This window comes from Vanessa atalanta, chromosome 8 (genome assembly GCF_905147765.1).
Source record: "Vanessa atalanta chromosome 8, ilVanAtal1.2, whole genome shotgun sequence".
NCBI lineage: Eukaryota > Metazoa > Arthropoda > Insecta > Lepidoptera > Nymphalidae > Vanessa > Vanessa atalanta.
The window spans coordinates 3,749,982-3,770,231 of record NC_061878.1 but is presented as its reverse complement, the minus strand read 5'-3'; the positions used below and the strand labels follow the sequence as shown (position 1 = coordinate 3,770,231).

The 20,250-nt window shown below is 31.5% G+C and overlaps 2 protein-coding genes across 2 annotated transcripts in view; one reads left to right on the top strand and one right to left on the bottom strand.

The window, feature by feature from the left end:
* LOC125065725 overlaps positions 1-5,157 on the top strand; it is a 36,121-nt gene extending 30,964 nt beyond the window's left edge. Inside the window, exons 4-7 of the mRNA XM_047673510.1 lie at positions 2,802-2,889; positions 2,966-3,070; positions 3,942-4,079; positions 4,467-5,157. Coding sequence (XP_047529466.1) covers positions 2,802-2,889; positions 2,966-3,070; positions 3,942-4,079; positions 4,467-4,738 — 603 coding nt within the window. The 3' untranslated portion in view covers positions 4,739-5,157. The remainder of the gene's footprint in view (positions 1-2,801; positions 2,890-2,965; positions 3,071-3,941; positions 4,080-4,466) is intronic.
* Positions 5,158-7,533: 2,376 nt separating this feature from the next.
* Positions 7,534-20,192, bottom strand: LOC125065639 (small subunit processome component 20 homolog). Its single transcript, XM_047673375.1, has 14 exons — positions 20,047-20,192; positions 19,623-19,909; positions 19,139-19,472; positions 17,679-18,905; positions 14,133-17,599; positions 13,893-14,057; positions 12,724-13,771; positions 12,389-12,615; positions 11,741-11,906; positions 11,212-11,394; positions 10,565-11,110; positions 10,041-10,229; positions 9,018-9,275; positions 7,534-8,097 (listed from the first exon to the last, which is right to left on the bottom strand). The coding sequence occupies exons 1-14, from the start codon at positions 20,089-20,091 to the stop codon at positions 7,909-7,911; spliced, it is 8,331 nt and encodes a 2,776-aa protein (XP_047529331.1). The 5' UTR covers positions 20,092-20,192; the 3' UTR covers positions 7,534-7,908.
* Between the last annotated feature and the right edge of the window lie 58 nt (positions 20,193-20,250).

The following is a 20,250-nucleotide window of genomic DNA, read 5'->3' as shown; positions in this document are numbered from 1 at the left end:
CTTCTCGGAAGAATCTACATTCCGAACCTGTGGTAGCTTCACTTAATAAATTTTGTTAAATGACGATTCAAATGTGCTTGTAAAAGCCTACTTGAAAAAAGTATAATTTGATTTAATCTAAAGTATAAAACATACATACATAATTAGCAAATGTAATAACATATATAAATTATAAGTCCATGTGTTACAATTGTAAGCGGCAATGTAACAATAATCTGTGCCAATTCAATTAATAGTTTTAACTTAATTCGGAAAACATTCAATCAATATGCAAAGTGATTAAAGTACGCCGTAAACGTCCTCCTACTGGGCATAATGTTCCTATAATGATAACGAGAAACTTTATTTCACGATACTGCTCTACTTCGGGTTGGTGGTAAATATTTTTTTATGATATAGATAGGTGGAAGAGCAAATAGGCCACCTGATGGTTAGCGATCATCACAAACCATATACAATGGCACTATAAGAAATTTTAACCATGGTTTTGATGCGCCACCTTGGAAATCTAGTAGAATTTCATCCGATATTCAGTATTTATCGGCATGAAACCGGATACAAGCCTGATGTTTGCCTAGGTTTTATTGGGTTCAAGGCTCTTAGTTTATATTTTACTTAACATAAATCAAGTCAAATCTATTACACACTTAACAATTTTACACAATTATAGTCCTATCAAGTTACGTTTGAAATAGAGATCGTAAAACGATTGGTATGAAGGTCGATAGAGTAATTCCTAGAAGCGATGCGAAGAAATTTTTGCTTTGGCCTTGAAACTTAACTTGGCAACCAATAGTGCGCCTTCCGTATTATTGTATGGCTGTTGGTTCATTTCTATTTTCAATTGTTTCATAACAATGAACTAGAATTTCTATTAAAGAAAATCTTCACCTTTGACATTTGTCTAGTTCATCAAAAAGACATCATATGGTAACACAGTAACAGACTGTAAATTTCCCACTGCTGGGCTAAGGCCGCCTTGAGGAGAAGATTTTGAGCTTATTCCTCCATGCTGCTCCAATGCCGGTTGGTGAATACACATGTGGCAGAATTGCGTTCCAGCCACTGTGCCATCTAGGCTCAAAATATATCAATATTATCTTGAAGTACTATAATAAACTATTCTAATGGTTTGTAAATGTTCCGTTGTTGGGCAAAAAGTAACTTTATGATTGTCCTTCAATATGGGTCGATGGCAGTAATATACCTGACATAGGTAATAAGCAAGTATTCTAGCTATGTTTTCTTTAACCATTAATCTTAAAAGGAATTATAAAAAAAAAAAAAATAATCTTGTCTCTGTAATATGAAGAATGAAAATATTTTTTACATATTACGGACTTTATCCTGCAATTCCCTATGGCGGTCCGTAATTACAATTAAAACACGAACAAATTCGCATAAGTAATAATTGACGTACTTTACTACTCTAGTCGTACGTGTTATTGTATTTTATTATGCACTGAAACTGTTATAGAAACTAAGGAAATATTAAATATTTTTAATAACTTAATACAGATAACATCTATTCCAAGATATATGACGTATTATGTTTTAAATTCGCAATCAACAGTGTGAAAAAACACAACAAAAATGAAGAAAATGGGTGCAAGTCTGTGACGATACAATTAATTTATAACATAAAATAATTCCTACATTTTCTATAAAGCAAGCAATACAGTCTTCGGAAATTTTCTTCTTGTTAAAAGGTTTTTGTGCAATTTATTGCCAGTATTAAATATAAAGGTAGTATAAGGTTATAAAGTTAATCTAGATGTTACCTAAATAAAACTACATACTTGATTTTACTTGGCCCAAGTCTCACGATGTCTCGGGGCCTCTACATATTGTAATCCGGCCGTGGCAGCCAGCTGCCTTCACTTCAATATTTAAAGCGAACTTAAATATAATTAAACTATTACATCTGTACGTCCCAAAGACGTTTATTTAAAAAATAATTATATAATATTAGTTTTATAAAATGACGTATAGATCGAAGGACACGCGGTCATGTAATGCTATTTAAATATACTTTATATAATACAAATAATTTAATATAAAATCATGTATATTTCTTAAATTATTTATTAAAAAAAAAAATCTAGTGTACTAGTTCTACACTATAAATAAAATAAGTACAATACATTTTTGGATTAAGTTGATTTTAACTTACAATAACGTTGATTTCATTTTAATATATAAGATATTCGTAACCTAACATACATAATTGTAATCATGTTCACAAAATAATAGTTCCAAGCTGTAAGAAGCCCCATTCGTACGCGGATTACAAAGAAACCTATCGTTCTAAAGTAGGAAGCGAAAGGAAATTAAATATTTCTTAATGATTGCTGCTATATTTATCGATAACATTAAAGAATTAACTCAAATAATATGATTGGTTTAATTTCATATGTGCTCTTGTAAGGTCAAAACATTTTTTTTGGTTGGGTTTTTATGTTACGACTGTTTGTATCCATAGTATCGTATGTCGGTGTCCTATTTACTCTCTCCGAATGAAAACAATGAATATTTCGAAATTGTTATGATTCTTATATAAACTGATTTTTGAGAAGGCGGCGTTAGGGCGGTAATTTCCGAACAGACATTACAAGTCAATTAATGCCTACATATGTAGTATTACATTACAAGTCAATTAATAAATAAAAAAATAAATGAACATAATGCCTTATAGGGGTAATAGGGATAATAATAGAGTCAAGTATATCACTGATATTCAAATGGTTGTTTGATTGAAACACTCGTGAAGAATCAATAATACTTTTTCCTTTTTATTTTAGATTGGAGATTCACACTCTCGAAAAGGCGGCGGCACATTTTTAGTTCCCATGAATGGAGGTATTTGGACCATGTGCGTGTCTTTAGAAGGTAAATTCTTAAATATATTTGAAATATAATATGAATATTCAAATAAAAAAGATTTTCAATAAAATTTAATTTGTAGAGGAAGAAGTGTCAATATTGGCGAGAGCCGGATTTCCGACGGAGCCGCTGTGCACAAACTACTTGGCAGATGACGAAGATGAACAGAGAGGAGATTGGCAACATCGTAAGTAAAAGCAATTTTACAGACTAATTAGATTGTGGTTTAATAAAAGTAAAAATCCATTTTATTGAAAATATTTTTAAATAAACGATACAGAGCCGAAACAGCTTAGAGTTGAAAAAAAAGGGATACTTGATTTTGGTATAGTAAATTGTGTTGATGCTTTTAAAAAGATGAAATAATTGCTAATCTTCATTTACAAAGTTGAACTGGCTTAGGATTTTTATGAAATCTACGTCTTGTTGATTGCCTCAATAAAAACGCACAGATTAAACAGGAATCGATATATAATGAGAGCTTGCAATTATGTATGTTACACAATACTAACTTAATTTCCGCTAAGCCGCAACGGATAGATCAAAACGTAAATATTAATTTATTTTGTATCAGTTCATGTATTAGTTACTGTATGTATGTAGTAAGGAATACGAATTTGATATTCATTTAGTTAATCGTAAATCGTTAGCAGAATGACGACTAATAGATTGGACGGTACAAAAAACGCATAAATTTTTAGCAAGAATTTTCGGAGCGTATAAAACATATCGCACTTTTTATTTAATTTTTTCTCTTCTGATGGAATATGCTTTGAAATTTGTACCATTTTCTCAACAAGTCTCACAGAAGTTTTTGACTAAACATTATGATACAGTATATTTCAACGTGTAACGTAGCACAGCATCGCGTGACCGGTTTAGGTTTGCTAGTAGGTATCATAATAAAAGAACATGCGTAAATTCGAATGCTAATTAATAGATAATATAAGTATATAACGCACTTGGTAAACGTTACCTATTTCGAATGTCCCTTGATTTTATTCCCATGAATCTCGAAAAAGATTCAGTTCAATTTAATAAAGATAGTATGTTTATAGGTATGCAGAACCTGTCCATATCGTGTGCGCTGGTGTGTCTCATCGTGTTAGGCAGCGCAGCGCTGGTCGGCGCTTTTGGCGTCTGCAAACATCAAATCAGCGCTGTGCTTGTTACTGGTGTCATGTATCTTTTAGCCGGTAAGTTATTATAACTTTTAAAAAAGTAAAACAACATACTACGTAGTAGTAAGATTTAGCAAACACTTTTGAATCATAATTCATCAAAGTAAAACTATCGCCGGCTTGGATCCCGGAAAAAGGTTTCGAGAAGAACGGACAACAAATCTACAATTACAGTTTCTATGCATGTAAAAGTCTTTTAATCCTACTATAAAGAGTTAATACGAGTGCTATATGATATGTTTTAAAAAAAATACTACATGTATATTTATAGTAAAAACAAGTTGTTGCAACAATTAATCTCTTATTATTGAGCTTTATATGGATTTTACAATCATATATCATTTCGAGTTTGATCCAAACACGTGTTTAAATTGTAAATTCTGCGATTTCTTTCTTTTTCAGGGTTATTCGCAATGTTCACATTAATGATAATACATTTCAAGCGAGTCCAACGAGTGTCTACCCGCGGCAGTTCTCACGGTGATGACACCGCAGACGGCGTCATAGGCCCGCGTTACCCCGCATTCCCCTTACTATCCGCGAGAGAGTTTACGACATCGTGGTCGTTAGAGCTGGGGTGGGGAGGCGTGGCTTTAGCGACCACTACGTCACTTCTGTGGATATTGTTATCGAAGATCATGAGATACAATCCTATATCATCTATGTTGTTGTGAATTCGCATGATTATTATGCGTTTACACGGACGCGAGGGTTAAACTGAAAAAAAAAAGATTTTAGAATGTTTAATGCAATAAATTAAATTTATACATAATGTTACCTAAACAAAATACGCGTAAATCGCAATGAGCCTAGTCCGTGTAAATGCTGGATAAAGTCAATTACGTTAATCCCAATATTTTAAGTAGGAAATTTCTACCCAGGCGCTTTTATATTGCGTCATAATTAAACATTAAATTTAAGTATAATTAACATAAACCGTCATTAAGAAAGCTTGAAAAAACAGCCTTATACCCAAATAATTATGAACCCAAAATGCCGCAACCAAATTTCTAATTTATAGCACTCTACATTAGGCTTATCATTGTACAAAAGTAATAGCTTAGGCAGTCGCCGGGCTTGTTGCCGTCCATACAAAATTATATATTTACTTACTTAAACATTATATATAACTCATTTCCATTTTGTTTGTATTTGGCTGACTTGACTACGTAAGAATTTTTACAATGAATTTAAAACATCGCAAATAATAAAACTTTGAGAATATGTGGCGCTTTCAAAAACAAGGTAAAATTAAGTTAAAATGTTATTGCTAAATAAAAAAAAAATCTAAATCAAAATTATTTTTATTTTCAAAATCATTTTGGAATTTATATTGAAAATTTAAAAGTTATATAAAATATTTTGAAATAATAAAAGTTATATACAATTAAGAAATTAAATGCATATGAGCATTTATTTATTTGGACCTTTTTTATATACACAGGTCAGTAAATTTCTTTACAACTTATTGCTTTTTGGTTTTTAATTTTTTCTCTTAAATGCTGGGGCAACTAAAACGTTCATAACGGAGTGTGAACGCATTTCAAGGTGGGTACAAATATCACACAAATTACTCTATGCCATTTGCAAACCTTACTCTTTGTGTATTCATATACTTATACATTGAAAGGCGGCTTAAATATGTTTTGCAAGGTCTATTTTGTCCAAAATCACTGTTTCCGCCGATCTTGAGCTTAAAACTTATACTCTTAAATTATTAAATTGCATGATATTTTTTGTACTTGGCAATTCTACTATTTACCATACATAATACATTTATCTTTGTACATAAATCAAAATGCATTTGCTAGTTATAAAATTAAGGCCTATGTACACGTTAAGGCTCAGGGAAATTTGATTTCAAATAGTGTTTAATATTTTTTTAATTGTTTCTTATAAATAAGTAAGTAACTTCACGATTATGCCCCAAACATACTTGAAATAGGCTTTATAGATAAACATAAAATGTTACAAAAAAAGTTCATGTTCATAACTGATTCAATGTCAAAATATTTCATAACTCACTATAGTGAAAAAGTTCAGAAAAAATCATAAATGTTAGTCAACCTTAGGTTACTTAACTTTTATATTAGAGGTTATCTGGTTTTAAAAAAAAAAGTGATTTATTTATATAAAATCTGTATTGTACCAAAATTAAATATGTTTTCCCGTAATATACCTAAAGTTTGCCCGCCCATCTCACAAGTTAGGTGTAAGGTAAGCGATACTGTATAAATATTTAAAAGCAAAGTTGAGCGTTGTTTGAAAGTTGGTGCTGTGAGTTAATATTAGTTTTATTCATAGTAAATTTGTTAGCAACATGAAGTAGAATGTTGTTAGTAAAAAAGGTTTGAAGAAAAATTGTTACAATGAGCGACTATAGATAACATTTAGATAACATATAGATAACATTTCATTAGAAAAGTAGATACAAATACTAATCTCTCAAGAATATCTAAAAAAATACGTAGTGTAGTCAGTTTGTTCTAAGATATAATAAATTTAAGTCAATTTAAGGAATCGAAGTTAAAAACATAATACTATACGATATAGATGAAATATATTGACAGCCCTGAATGTATTAACGTATTGATTTATTAATAATAATAATACATCCAACAATTTAAACAGTGCTAGCACATGACGTTTAATAATAAAAATACCAAAGCTCAAATACCTAGTCATTTTGTTTATAAGGAAATCGCTTAAGTGCTGTCACAAAAAAAAATCTGAAATATTATACATATATGCACAGGAATATACTAGCAGTTTGCACAATAGTCGATATAAAGTTACAAGAGACATATATTATATAATACAATGTAGCTTATAAATTATATAACAAAATGACAGAAGATATGCATTTTTTTTAATTATACAGAATAAGGGCGCAATAATTGAGGGCTAAAACCGCACTACTGAAAGGCATAAAAAAAAAAACAAGTTATACGAGTATGTCTATTTTTATTTCAGTAACAGTAATACAAAAAAATGCTTAGAAGTAATGTAATAATTCTTCTCTTCTTTAATCACCTTAACAAAATTAATCGTTGTCTTTGCGGTTATAATGCGCAAAGATGATTATAATTGTTTAGTGATTTGTGATATTTTAAACTTTGTTAAGACGTTACACGAACCGTTCTGTATGAAATATTTTAGTGATATCTAGTCTAGATATATTAACGAATAGCTTCTATGCACCTAATTAATGGCATTGTTTGTATTGAAATGTATAGTTTATTTGAATAAATGTTATTAATTATGTTAAATAATTTTCTAATGCATAAAGCAATATTATTTTGTTTAATATGTGTTTTATTTTCCCGAAATTAAATGTTTAAATATTTGGTTATAACAAAGAAAACCCAATATATATGATATAATTTATTTTCTTATTACAAAATATAGGTACTTAAAATTATATGTACAGATTAAAAAACATATATCAGAGATTTAGAGTAGGCTAGATAACGCATGTTCTTTAAATAGTATTAAAACCGAGTTTGGCATTTTTTTTACACCTATGATGACGTCTCCACAACCATCATAATAAATGATTTTTAAATTAATTACAGCTGTTTGAGCAACAAAATTACTTATCAATGGTAGGTAGTATTTATTAACTCGATTACTGCCCTAGAAGAGTTTTTACAGTGTTGTTATAAACACAGCACAATTGGTTTTTTTATTTACTCAACGCTGTCTAGATCGACTAGAAAATAAAGTAGTAGCTCGACAAGTTTGTCGGACGACTTGCCGTATCTAGCTCTCTCTAAATCTGTGGTTCCACCGAAAATTATTTATACAGATGAAAATAATTTCGGTTTTAGATAATTTATATAGATTAATCTTCCGTATCTTTTAATAATTCGTCCTCGATGTCAACATCTTGCGCCTTCCGCTTCTTAGCTCTTGGTCTCTTGCCGTGTAACATTTCGAGTTTAATTTTTTTTGCCTTTTTCTTTTTCTCACGCAACTGAAGTTTTCTTTTAGCCGCTTTCTCTGGGTTGTTGACCTTTTCTTGTAGCAATAACTAAAACAATATAATATAGAGTTGCTTAGTATTGACAATTCATATATTTGAATTATGTTATTTACTTCATATGAAGTAAATGACGTCACAAATACAAATAAATACTGTACGAAACCGAAACAAGTGAAAGGTGATTTCCATGAGAAACTATCAATATACTCTAAAGGGTTATAGGCTTTGCACAAGCCCGTCTAGGTAAGTACTTCCAATACTCTTCTACTATTGTATCGCCATACAGCAACACGTTACATTTTTACATTAACAGCCTGTAAATTTCCCACGGCTGGACTAAGGCCTCCTCTCCCTTCGAGGCGAAGGTATGGAGCATATTCCACCACGCTGCTCCAATGCGGGTTGGTGGAATACACATATGGCACAATTTCGTTGAAATTAGACACATGCAGGTTTTCTCCCGATGTTTTCCTTCACCGCCGAGCACGAGATGAATTATAAGCATAAATTAAGCACATGAAAATTCAGTGGTGCTTGCCTGGGTTTGAACCCGAAATCATCGGATAAGATGCTCGTGTTCTAACCACTGGGCCATCTCGGCTCTTTACAGCAACACAGCATTATTCTGTTCCGGTATGTAGAGTGAGTGAGACATTGTAACAACAGGCACAAGGGACATAACATCTTAGCTCATAAGACAGCGCGCAATATCGCTGAGCTATTAGCAAATCGCATAAAATACGTAAATCTAAGGTTTGTTTATCATTAATTCCTAATTTAAAAATAGGCTATAGTTGTACATATGCCCGTAAGTGTCAGTGGCAGTTTTTATTGGATTTTGATGGTTACAAAGAGTAATAGATAGTATTAGCAGTATCGAGTTACAATAACAACCGTAGGCAATATGAGTCCGTTCGAAAATACATTTTTTTTTCATTCAGATACCTATAGTCTACATTTACACTAACCTTCTTTCGTTCAGCTCTTTTAATATTCAACCTTGTTTGAGCCTCAGCCGCCATCTTGCTGTATTCGATATCCCCGATTTTCCTTCTCAATTTCTTGCCCAATCTTCCTGCCAATTGTTTAGCGGGTGTCGCCGCCATTCCTTCGCCAGTGGAAAGTTCTCGAATAATCGGCGGCAGTAACACGTCGATTATAGTGAGAATCTCTTCAGGTGATAGTGAACTGATGACGTGTAGCCACATTGTGAATATGGCGCTTCTCTGTAACGGAAATTTTGTATAGTTATTTATCTGCATCTATATTAATGTCTATTTAAAAAATAAAATAAAAAAACATTGGGAGCCAACAGTAGTAGAACATTCCGTCGAGAAACAATGATTGGATTTAAACATTGCTAATAATTTACATACACAGTCAAGAATTGAAAGTATATTCAAATATCGTAACTATATATTTTATACGTCAGACAATCTAACGTGAACCTTAAATCAACATTGTAAACTGACTAAAGAGCACAAATAAGTAGGCTTTTATGAGAACTTTTATGATGTCATGTTTCAAAATTCTAAAAGATTTAAAAATTTTATGAACATTTTGTAGTAATAAATTTTGTTATAATAAATTTATACTTCTAATAAATAATATAGCCAACCATAACGTTTCATTTATAATATACTAGCTACCCGACCCGGCTTCACACGGGTACAATTAGGGATATATACAACTTTTAGATTGAAGAGCAAACTTAAGAATACAAGTTTGTTTTCCGTCTAGAAGAGTTAAAATTAGACTACGCATATACTATACGTATAAGTCTTCCTCTTGAATCATGCATCATCAATGAGTAGTTTAAGAAATTTAAGCGTACAACGGCGGGACGCCGTACAGACGGCGGAAAACGACTATATTTTATACGATGTAGAGAAGCAATAATAAAAAGTGCGATTGAGTTGTTAAACGTGTAACATAGACGATGTATTTAGTTTATTTATGAAGAAAACGAAAATTTCCGGAGGCATACTTACAATATTCATGCAGATAGGCGCTTTAACTACTTCGACGTTAACAGCCTTCCTTAACTTGAACAGTATCCATCTTATATTCACTTTTGAATTCGAATCTTCGTTTGTTTCCTCTGTCTTTGTTTTGTTTGAAATATTGAAACGCGGCATTTCATTCACAAGCTTCAATATTTGGAATAAGACATCTGTTACCTAAAAATAAAAGGTTAAAAAAAATATATATATATTACGTTGTATGTTGTCTTTGTTATAACGTCTTTTTTTACTTCTACAAAAGTATCCGTGATTTATCTTTTCAGCAGTTATTTAAATTTAACAAAGTTTATCATCAACACAAAATATACAATAAGGAATAAAATTGCATATACGAACTTTTGATAATTATTTTGGTAATATTTCGTATTTAACTCTAACCAAGTGTAAACCATGTGTGTGGAGGACAAGAAATTAGGAACGAACCTACCTAGTCTACATCGCTATGTGTACTCTTAAGCTATTATTTTAAATATTAAATAATATAAACGAACCTGATCAGCCATATCTTGCGACACATTTGGCGTGTACTGAGCACACAAGTCCAACACTAGACTTCGCAAGCAATTTTCAGTATCATCAAAGATAAAACCTCTTTCACACTCAACCTCCTTGGACAACCCATTCAATTCTTCAACATCTATCGCTGATAAAATTGTACCCAATATCTTAACAGCTTTCAATCTGACCCACGAGTGTGGATACGCTAACAGCACTTTACACTGCTGAGCTACATCATCGAAATCACTCATGTACTTCTTATTCTTCAAACTGGTCGAGCAATGTATCGTTATCTTGTCAATCAAATTCAACATTTGTATTAAGCTATGGTCCCTTTCATTTTGCTTTTCTTCGTCCGTCTTATCATGCCCTTCGTCTAATTTGATTTTGACAAATTTACCTTCTGTAACGGCATTACTTAGTAAAAGTATTTTGCCATTAACTGATGAGAGTATGCTATCGAGGCGACTTTGAAACTTATCTTCTTCGACGTTTACGAAACGTATACAAAGTTGCGCACCTAATTCGAAATGTATTGGCTGTAAAATGGATATAATTAAATAAATAACATTTATAACAAACATAAAGTATTAAACATTTTTGTAAGTAATTGTGAACGTCAAAAGTAAATTAGGTTTACCTGAGTATCCTTAAAGAAAGCGAGGACTAGTTCAAAGAGTTTATTCCTCTCGATAGCTGGGAACTTCTTCAACATGGACTCAATACAAGCGGCGGCGGATGCGCGACACTCCGGAGCGCTATCATTTACCATACACGCGCCTAAAGACAGAAACATGTAATCTCCGTGATTCTTCAATTGATCCTGAAAACAACATACACTTAGATATATAATGATGATAAATGAGGCAAGCTATAAATTAATAATATTTAATAAAGCCAGGCAAATTGTTCCCCTTATTGTAGGTCACCACCCGCCGTAGACATTGGCACTGTAAGAATTATCCATCATCCCATACATCGTTAACTAAGATTTTTTATATTAATATCGCTATTTGGCGGTAGAATATGTGACCAATGGCTGGGTAACCTACCCAAGTGGGTTTGCACAAATCCGTACCATCGAGTAATTACTATGAAATAAATATTTAGTCAATTTTAAGTCCCCATTAATATTTGCAACAATTAATACTGTCTGCATGAATACTTACGACATTAAGTTTATTGATGATCATATCTAGAAACTTTAAGGAGGACTCCCTTCCATGTTGCAGTTCATAATTTAATTGTGTAATGAAAAATTGTATGTATTTCTCCAATCTTTTACCGGGCGTGTAGTGAGTTAAGTAGTTTACGAATATTACGCGAGCCTCTTCCCTGCAAATTAATAATTAAAACTTTTATAATTACCATAATATTTTATAGTCAGCTTCGTTTGTTTTATATTTTTTTTTAATTACGCCCAAAAGCGGATCTTACTGTCTATTATTTTAAAAAGTACATCAAATGTCACATTGTTCCACTTGTATTTACTGTTACTATTACTATTTAAAAAATTGGAATTATTAATAAATTATTATATTTTATAAAAAACCTATACCAATTGAATGTAACCTCAAGATCTTGTAGAAAAAAATAATATTGTTCTTAAAATAATCATAATTATCTATATATAAGTAATAACTCAATGCAGAAAAAAAGTCAAGATCCAGTTAAAGGATGTTCTTTAATATTTGGCATTGGCTTGTTTGAAAATATTAATTTTTTAAATTGAAAACATAAAAATATGTAACTAAAGTACAATGATGATGAATTTTATTCTGAAAAATTTAGGAACAATAAATAAAAAATTAACATACCTCGACCGAGCAGATTCACTTAGAATGCAAATTTGAGACACCTTCTGCATGACCTCGTGCAATTCACTTGACACTAATTTCGCTTCCAATATAGCTTTTAATAATGAAAAGGAGTTGGCTTGGCGTTCATCGTTCTGACAATCTTCTTCCGCGTAGAGTAAAAGTGTTTTCAATTGCTCAGCTTCTAATGTGAAATATTTTACATTTCTTATAAGAACTGTTACTGCCTAAAACATAGAGTAAAATATATACATTAAACATATTCCAATTGTATGTAACCTCAAGATCTTGTAGAAAAAAAATATGGAGTAGAATGAGTCAATGGTTTGTATTACCTTAAATGCATTTCTAACTAAATGGTAATTGTCGTTTTGTTTACTAATCCCAAACGTTGCAAACTTGTGTAATATGGAAAAGATTGTCTTTACTATATCTTTTGTCATTTCTTCGAGAGTCGGTGTACTGACTCTTATCGTCCATAAAGTTGCTATACATTTCATGGCAACCGTAGTTACTTTGACATGGTCACTATTCAAGGCATCAACTAAAAGTGGTATTAACGGATCCACAAACGCTTTACAATCTATTCTAGGAACCTTTTCTCTTTTGAGAATTACGTATAATATGTTCAAACTAAATTCGATGATGACGTGAGCGTTTGTTTTAGAAGATGTCTTAACATTTCTGGCTTGAGATTCCTTATTACGTTTCGGTATTTCAGGAACTATAAAACAATCAGGTTTAGCTCTAAGCATTTTTTCTCTTTGTGCCTCTGTCAGTTCACGTTTGGGTGCACTTAATACAAATTCCGGTATACTCTCCGAAGCAAGGCCGTGAAGAAAAACAAATAGAGATTCAATTTCAATAAGCTTGTTTGTAACTAATCCACTTGTTATATGCATTAACGCTTCTTGAACTTTAACGACAATTTTTTTCGAATGATGTTTTTGTAATACTTCTTTAAAAGGTAAGAGAAGATTTATTAAGCACTTTTCAGTGATGTTCTGAGCTACAATCAATAGGGTGACATAACTTTTTTTGCTTGGTTTCGCTTCAGGTGTTTTATAATGGAGTTTGTCAACTTCTTTCTCTTCTGATAAAGCGCCAAATAAGTCATTAGTACAAACATCGAGTATGTAATCGAGATTTTGGTCGATATCACCAGATTTAAAATCTGATTTTAAAGCATCTAAGACATTATGTATAGTTGCAACCAAAACGTGAACTTGAAATCCTCGTGTGAGCAAAAGCGTTAAATGTTCCAACAGTACGCCTAAGTATGATGTACCGACTGTTAACATTATTTTCTTAACAATATCTCGTGCTGTAATTCTGACTTGTTTTAATGGTGATTTCAAGAAGGAGCATAGTTTTATAATAATGCTAAAAAATAAAGAAACATCTTTAATAAACGCTTTTCTTTCACACATAAAATTATACAAAAATAATCTAAGTTAGAATTATTTTTACAATTGAAGTATACAAGAGATATTATAACACTTACCCTGGAAGTTGATGCCTTAAAATATCTCCCGGTAATCTTTGAAGAAGTTTAACTAAAGCCAATGCTATTGGAACTCGGAGCATGTCTTCTTCTAAGCGCGCCATTCCTGTACGACGTCTGTTTAACTTGTGAGACCCTTCATGTTCAGTTAACTTTCCAATCGCCCTAAAAAAAAAACAAATTTACTAAACTATTTGAGAGAATATGATATATTTTATGATTTGATTGAAAGTATCTTACCTATTTAATTGCGGTAGTAATCCACTAGAGAGAGACTTGATTATTCTATTACCGACTGAAGGAGATACATTTGTGATTTTTTCAAATGCCGGTTCGTTGTCTATTTCCTTGCTGATATGACTTTCTTCGTCTTTTTCTTCTGCTAAAAGTAAATCAGATTCCAATTCTTCTATTTGTTCACCTAAATTCGCTTTTCTAATTGCTTGATTTTCATCAGCTTCACTTTCTGAATCACTATCTTCCTTATTTTTACTTTCCTCGGATGTTACTTGATCACGTGAACCTGATTTCACTATGTTCACGTTATTGCCCCTTATGCTAGCAGTCAATGCTTTCGGCAATTCAATATTTTTAACTTTAGAGAAATCAAAATGGAATGCGTCCAAAATACCGATCAATATCCGGGTCAGCTGTTTTTGGTGTTCTGATGTATGCCTCATTTTATTTAAATATAGTTTCAATATAACTTCATAGTGATACCATGGTAATAATCTGCAGCAAGTTGAAATTACTTCAATGCAGGCATCTATGAGAGAATTCTTATCACTATATTTATCGTCACAAATATAAATTGAAGCTAAAGGCAAAATAAAGTTAGTAAGTGTTCTAGGTGTAGGGCATTTAATCATTTTTTTAGCTACTTTACTGAATTTTAGTAGCGCTCTTACTCGTCTATGTAATTGCAAGTGACAAGAATTTTCAAAGAAATCAACTTCTATATCTTCTTTATTAGTTAAAGGAGCTAAATCAGATAATACTACATCAGCATCTGGACATTCTCGCACTAACTCTCCCAGTAATGTTAGACTCTCATTGCGCAAAAAATCATTCTTGCTATCTCTTATACCAGTTGATATAAGTGCAAGTACTGTATCCCGAACTAAAAACTGACCATCGGTCGCTGAACGATATTTAGTTAATAATTTAGGAAGAATTTTCTTTAAGCATAATCCCGCACTATCTCGTAATCCTATGTCTTTCTCGGTTCGGATAAAGTAAAAACAATTGTTAACGATTAAAATTGTAAGGTCAACATCAATTTCATTCGCTTCCAACATTTGATATATCAGTTTGTAAGCATCAAGTCGTCGGTCGAAATCTGGTTGTTCAATCCATCTTTTATTAAAAGCATTCATTTCTGTTATTACATGAGCCATTTTTAATAATTTATCTTTGTCAATGGCAGTGTTTTCTGCTATTGAAGACAGTAACTTAATGAGGAGTTTCCTAACCTCTACTGGTCCCACTTTATTAAATAAGACGGCAATGTTTTTTATGTAATGTTGAGGATTGGAGCTATGACCAAGTAAATTTATAATGGTATTCACAGCATGTTCCATATTTTCTTCAGCCATATTCATGCATACTTTCTTTACTAATATGGGTAATAAAAGACTTAATAATTCGTCACACAACTCAGGGGTTGTAACCATTTCTGTAACCCTTGATAAAATTAAAAGATCTCTTTTATTAACAGTATTAGATTTCGCCGAATTAGCAATTCTCCTCTTCATAACCTCCAAAATACTTGGTAGATGAGGAACTAAAATTTTACTGCCGAAATTCATGTCAGGTTTGATATCTGCACCAACTTTTAAAGTATTAAAAGACTCTATTCTAGGAATGTCTTTTTCTTCTTCGTCTTCTGTCAAGGTAACAAGTTTCTCAATCATATCCAAAATTAAATTGACAACTCCGGGATGAGTTTTCGGTGCCAACAGTAGTTTAAATATCGCAGGTAACGGACTAAGCGAAGTATCTTCTTCGGAACATGTTATAAGCAAAATATAATATCGGGGGTTTTGACACCAAATGTTAAGTAGTTTTAACAATACTGTGGGACTATGAATGCCCTCTATATGCAAACGAGGCACAAGAGGCCATAATAAGGTTTGAAAAATGACAAACAGCTCATCTTTAGTCCAAACATATTTATCGAATTGATCAAATAATTTTCCTAGGATACCCAATGATAAGGTCCGAAGGTGTTTCATAACTTTGACATAACTTACGTGAACCGTTTCAACATTTTGCAGGACACTGGATAAGTTTGTGCAAACCGCGAAAAATATTTTCAAAAAATCTGATAGTAATTTATCTTTCATGTAGCCTCCAAAATATTCTCGAACAACATCAAAAAGATTTAAAACGCTGTGCAACTTTCCAGGGCTAATGACAGATTTAAGGTCTATATTGTTTGCAATATCTGCATATATTTCTTTCGGCTCCATAACCATGTATTGCTTAAAATGAGTGAATGCCATTTCTATAAACAATTTTAACTCGTCTTCATTACATCCACTCAAATACCTCATGACTAAAGATCGTCTTATTTGACCTCCTCCCTTTTTGTCTGCACCTAACTTAGAAGTCATTTTACCATAAAGTATTCTTAGCACAATTGGTATTACATGTTCTCTATGCTCAGGTTGAATTGCTTGAGAATCTTCGGTTATTTTAAATTGAGTTAATTCATCTTTAAACTTCTTTTCATCAACTAAGTTCTGTAGATTTGATTTATATAGTACAAGACTTTTGTTTTTATAGTTAAGGATGCAATCTAAAGCAAATTTCTGGAGACCTGGATTTTTATGTTTTAAAAACTCAAGGTATAATTCCCAAAATACAGGTTCTTTATGTAGAGCTCTTGGATTTTTAAATTGTGCCAATACTTGCATAATATTTATAAGAGTTTTAAACACATTTTTGCCCGACACTGAATCTTTTATTTCTTCTTCAGGAATTTCTACATGATTTTCTTCTTCAACCTCTACATTGTGTTCATCATCTTCTGTATCTATTTTTGATTTATTGTATGTTTCTACATTAATTCGAAGTGTATTCACTGACGCATTCTGTCTGTACTCTTCCTCGATAAACTTTAAGAAGAGATTGACTACATCTCTATTTTTAGCCTCACAAACTTGAATACAATTTGTCATAATCCTCAACATTAGATTTCTGTAATTGTACAGGTCTGGCCTCTCTGATATATTACTATAATCTGTGCTTATTTCTGTTAACATCTTGTCATTGCTATCAAGGTCATCTTCAAAATTAAACTCATTTAACTTTATTTTAGCATTAGCAAAAGCTGTCTCTAATGTCTCATAAAATGTAGGCCAAAAGTCTTCCGCATTTAGTGCGTTACCGAAACCCGCAACAAATTCCGTCACAGGTTCCCATAAAAGTTTAAAGTTGATATATAAAACTCCTAACATATAATTTAGGCCATATAGATGGAAATCAGTTTGCTTTGCAAGTTCATATTGGGTTGTATTAAAAGTCATTTTTTGTAGAAGATTTAACTGCATTCTATATTCTTGTATAGAAGATGATATCGACTCCACTGTAAAACAATTACTGAAAACTGAAAATCTCTCAACATCACCTCCTACTTGTACAGTTTTATTCAATTCTTCTACATTTTCGAATAATTTATAAATATGAGTTGTTAATAGACGAACCTGAAAGTTAATAGTATTAATATTTAAAAAAAAATCCTCACATAAAATTCATATTTCGTTAGATAATACAAATACTTACAATATGAAATGGAGAAGATACATTTTTTCTCAAATATGAATCTACTAATAACAAAAAGTTATATGTTAAACCATTTTCCTGTTCATAGGCTGTCAAATACAAATCAACCAGGTGTAAAGCCACCAAGTAATTTGGGTCTGCTGCACATGGTAATAACTTAGGCAATAAAGTATCAATGTCACATATTTTCTTCAATTTTTGACAATTTGATATATGTATAGCACATTCCATTGCAGTTGCTATTAGAAATATTACTTTTCTAGCACATCTTGATAAATTAGTTTTTTCACAGTGCAGTTTATTTTGATTTGCTTGGTCTTCAAGATTATAGCTATCCAATATTTTGAATAACTTTGATATTAGATCACTTAACATTTTAATACAAAATTCTACATCTACTTTTTCAATGTGTGGTAAAGAAAACAGCAAATTTAACAATTTAGTTGGATGTTCAATTATATTATCAATATCGTCACTCAATATGTTTTTAGCATATTCCATTAGTTGTGGTAATCCTTTTCCAAAGTCAATGGGATATTTAACCCATTCAAAAAGCTTTAAACCATTTTTGGATAAGGGTGACTTTGAAAGGCATATTTTAGCAAGAGTTGACATTGCATTACCGTCAAAATTTGACTGAATAATGAATTTTATAAAAGCAGGCAGAATATGTATATCAAATTGTGAATAATTAACGACACTTTGCACAAAATTAATCAGTATATTAGGATATGGCAGTGGAAGTAATACTTTAACTAAAATGCCAGCATGTTCTTGAGATAAAGAAATATGTGATGAAAGGAGCATCAAGGCCCCAATCTGCGAGCACACTTCCAATACTTTTTCTGATGACTGCTCGCAGATAACTTTGACTAAAAGAAGGGTGAATTGTTGTGGATTTGTCAGGCATTTGCCATTCATATGTTCAATCACTTGCCCTGCCAATCTTAAAATGTATTCTAAACCTGGATTGTCATCATCTTCCTTCAAAAAATGTTCAGTAAATTTGTGCATATGCGTCCAAAAGACACTAAATTCTGTCGGTGATATACCATGGAGACAATCTTCAATAGTTTGTGTCAGTACTTTGAATAAGATAGCTTGGTGTTCTTTTTTATCTTTAAGATGCTCAAACAGAATGGGAAGGAAATTTTCAATACAACTATGAAATTTATTACTAACACCTCTCATAATTTCAAACAAGAGATGTCCACAGCCAGTAACAGCCTGAAAAAATAATTGGAATTAATAAATTTATTATAATAAGGTATCCTTTTTATTAGTTAATTAATTAAGCATATCAACTCAATATTGTGTAAATTATAACTAGGTATAGTTATATAGTAAGCTTTCTAAATTCTAATGTAACACATTTGCCAATATAGTCAACCTTAAAAAAAAGTGTTGATCTCTATAGAACTACAGCACATGCTTTAACACTAACAATAAAATGACCTTACATCATCATTTGTCTCCAGATATTCAAGAATGAGCTCAATGAATTTCTTTTTATCTTTTATATCTCTTGCTACAAATGCAAAGCTTTCAGCTGCAAAATTGTTTATATACTGTGGTCGGGATTCACTTAACAGAGGTATGATACGTTTAAGTATCACCCCAATGTCTTTCTTCAAGTAAGGTTTCAGTATTTTAAATAAGAAGGCTAGGCATACTAATGTCCACTCCAACCTTTCTACATCCTTTGTGTTTAATAATGTTATTAAAATGTCCAGAAATTTCGGAAAATAAGGATAAAAGTCACTGCGTAAGTCTTTTGCTAATGATACTAAGATTCTGAAATAAAAAAATTTACCTTTATAACATAAGTAAACAAAAAAAGCAGATTTTTTAAAGTTAAAGTTATAAATTCAATTTCATTCTTGTTATTTTAATTTGTTAACATGTAATTATAAGTTTATAACATGATAATATCTGTTCACTCACTCCAGTAAAGGTTGTAAACACAACTGATCTTCTAATTTTAAATATTCTTCTAAAGTATTTAATACTTCATCCTTTTTGTGAATTAGTTGTGGCACAGTTACTATGCCAAAGACATCCTTCTTAAATTTCTTAAAATTTACAGTTAAGTTAAGACCATGCCATTTTTGTAACGCCAAATGGAAGTGAGTATCGTTTTCGCCTGGCTGACTTGAATAAGCATGTTCAATATGATATAGAGCAGCATGGCGAATATCTATTGCATTTATTCGCTCAGCAAAGGGCACAAACTGCAAAAATTACCATTATTAGCTAATGTATGTTTTGTAAGGAATATACATTTATCATTGAGTACGGTAACACATAAACATTTTAACAATAAATAATACAATAACCTTTAAATTTAATTGTTTATAAAAATACTTACACGGAATGTATTTGTGGTTTTATGCTTTACAGGTTTATTTTTCATGTTTGCTTAATAATTTAGCTGGTCTAATTTATATCATAATAATGTAGTACTTTATTAAAACCAATTCAATTCAGAATATTCTGTTTGCAGTTTGCACTATATTGTACCGACAACTCCGACTACAGACTGCTGCACGTGTGTTTGACATTTAATGTCAAA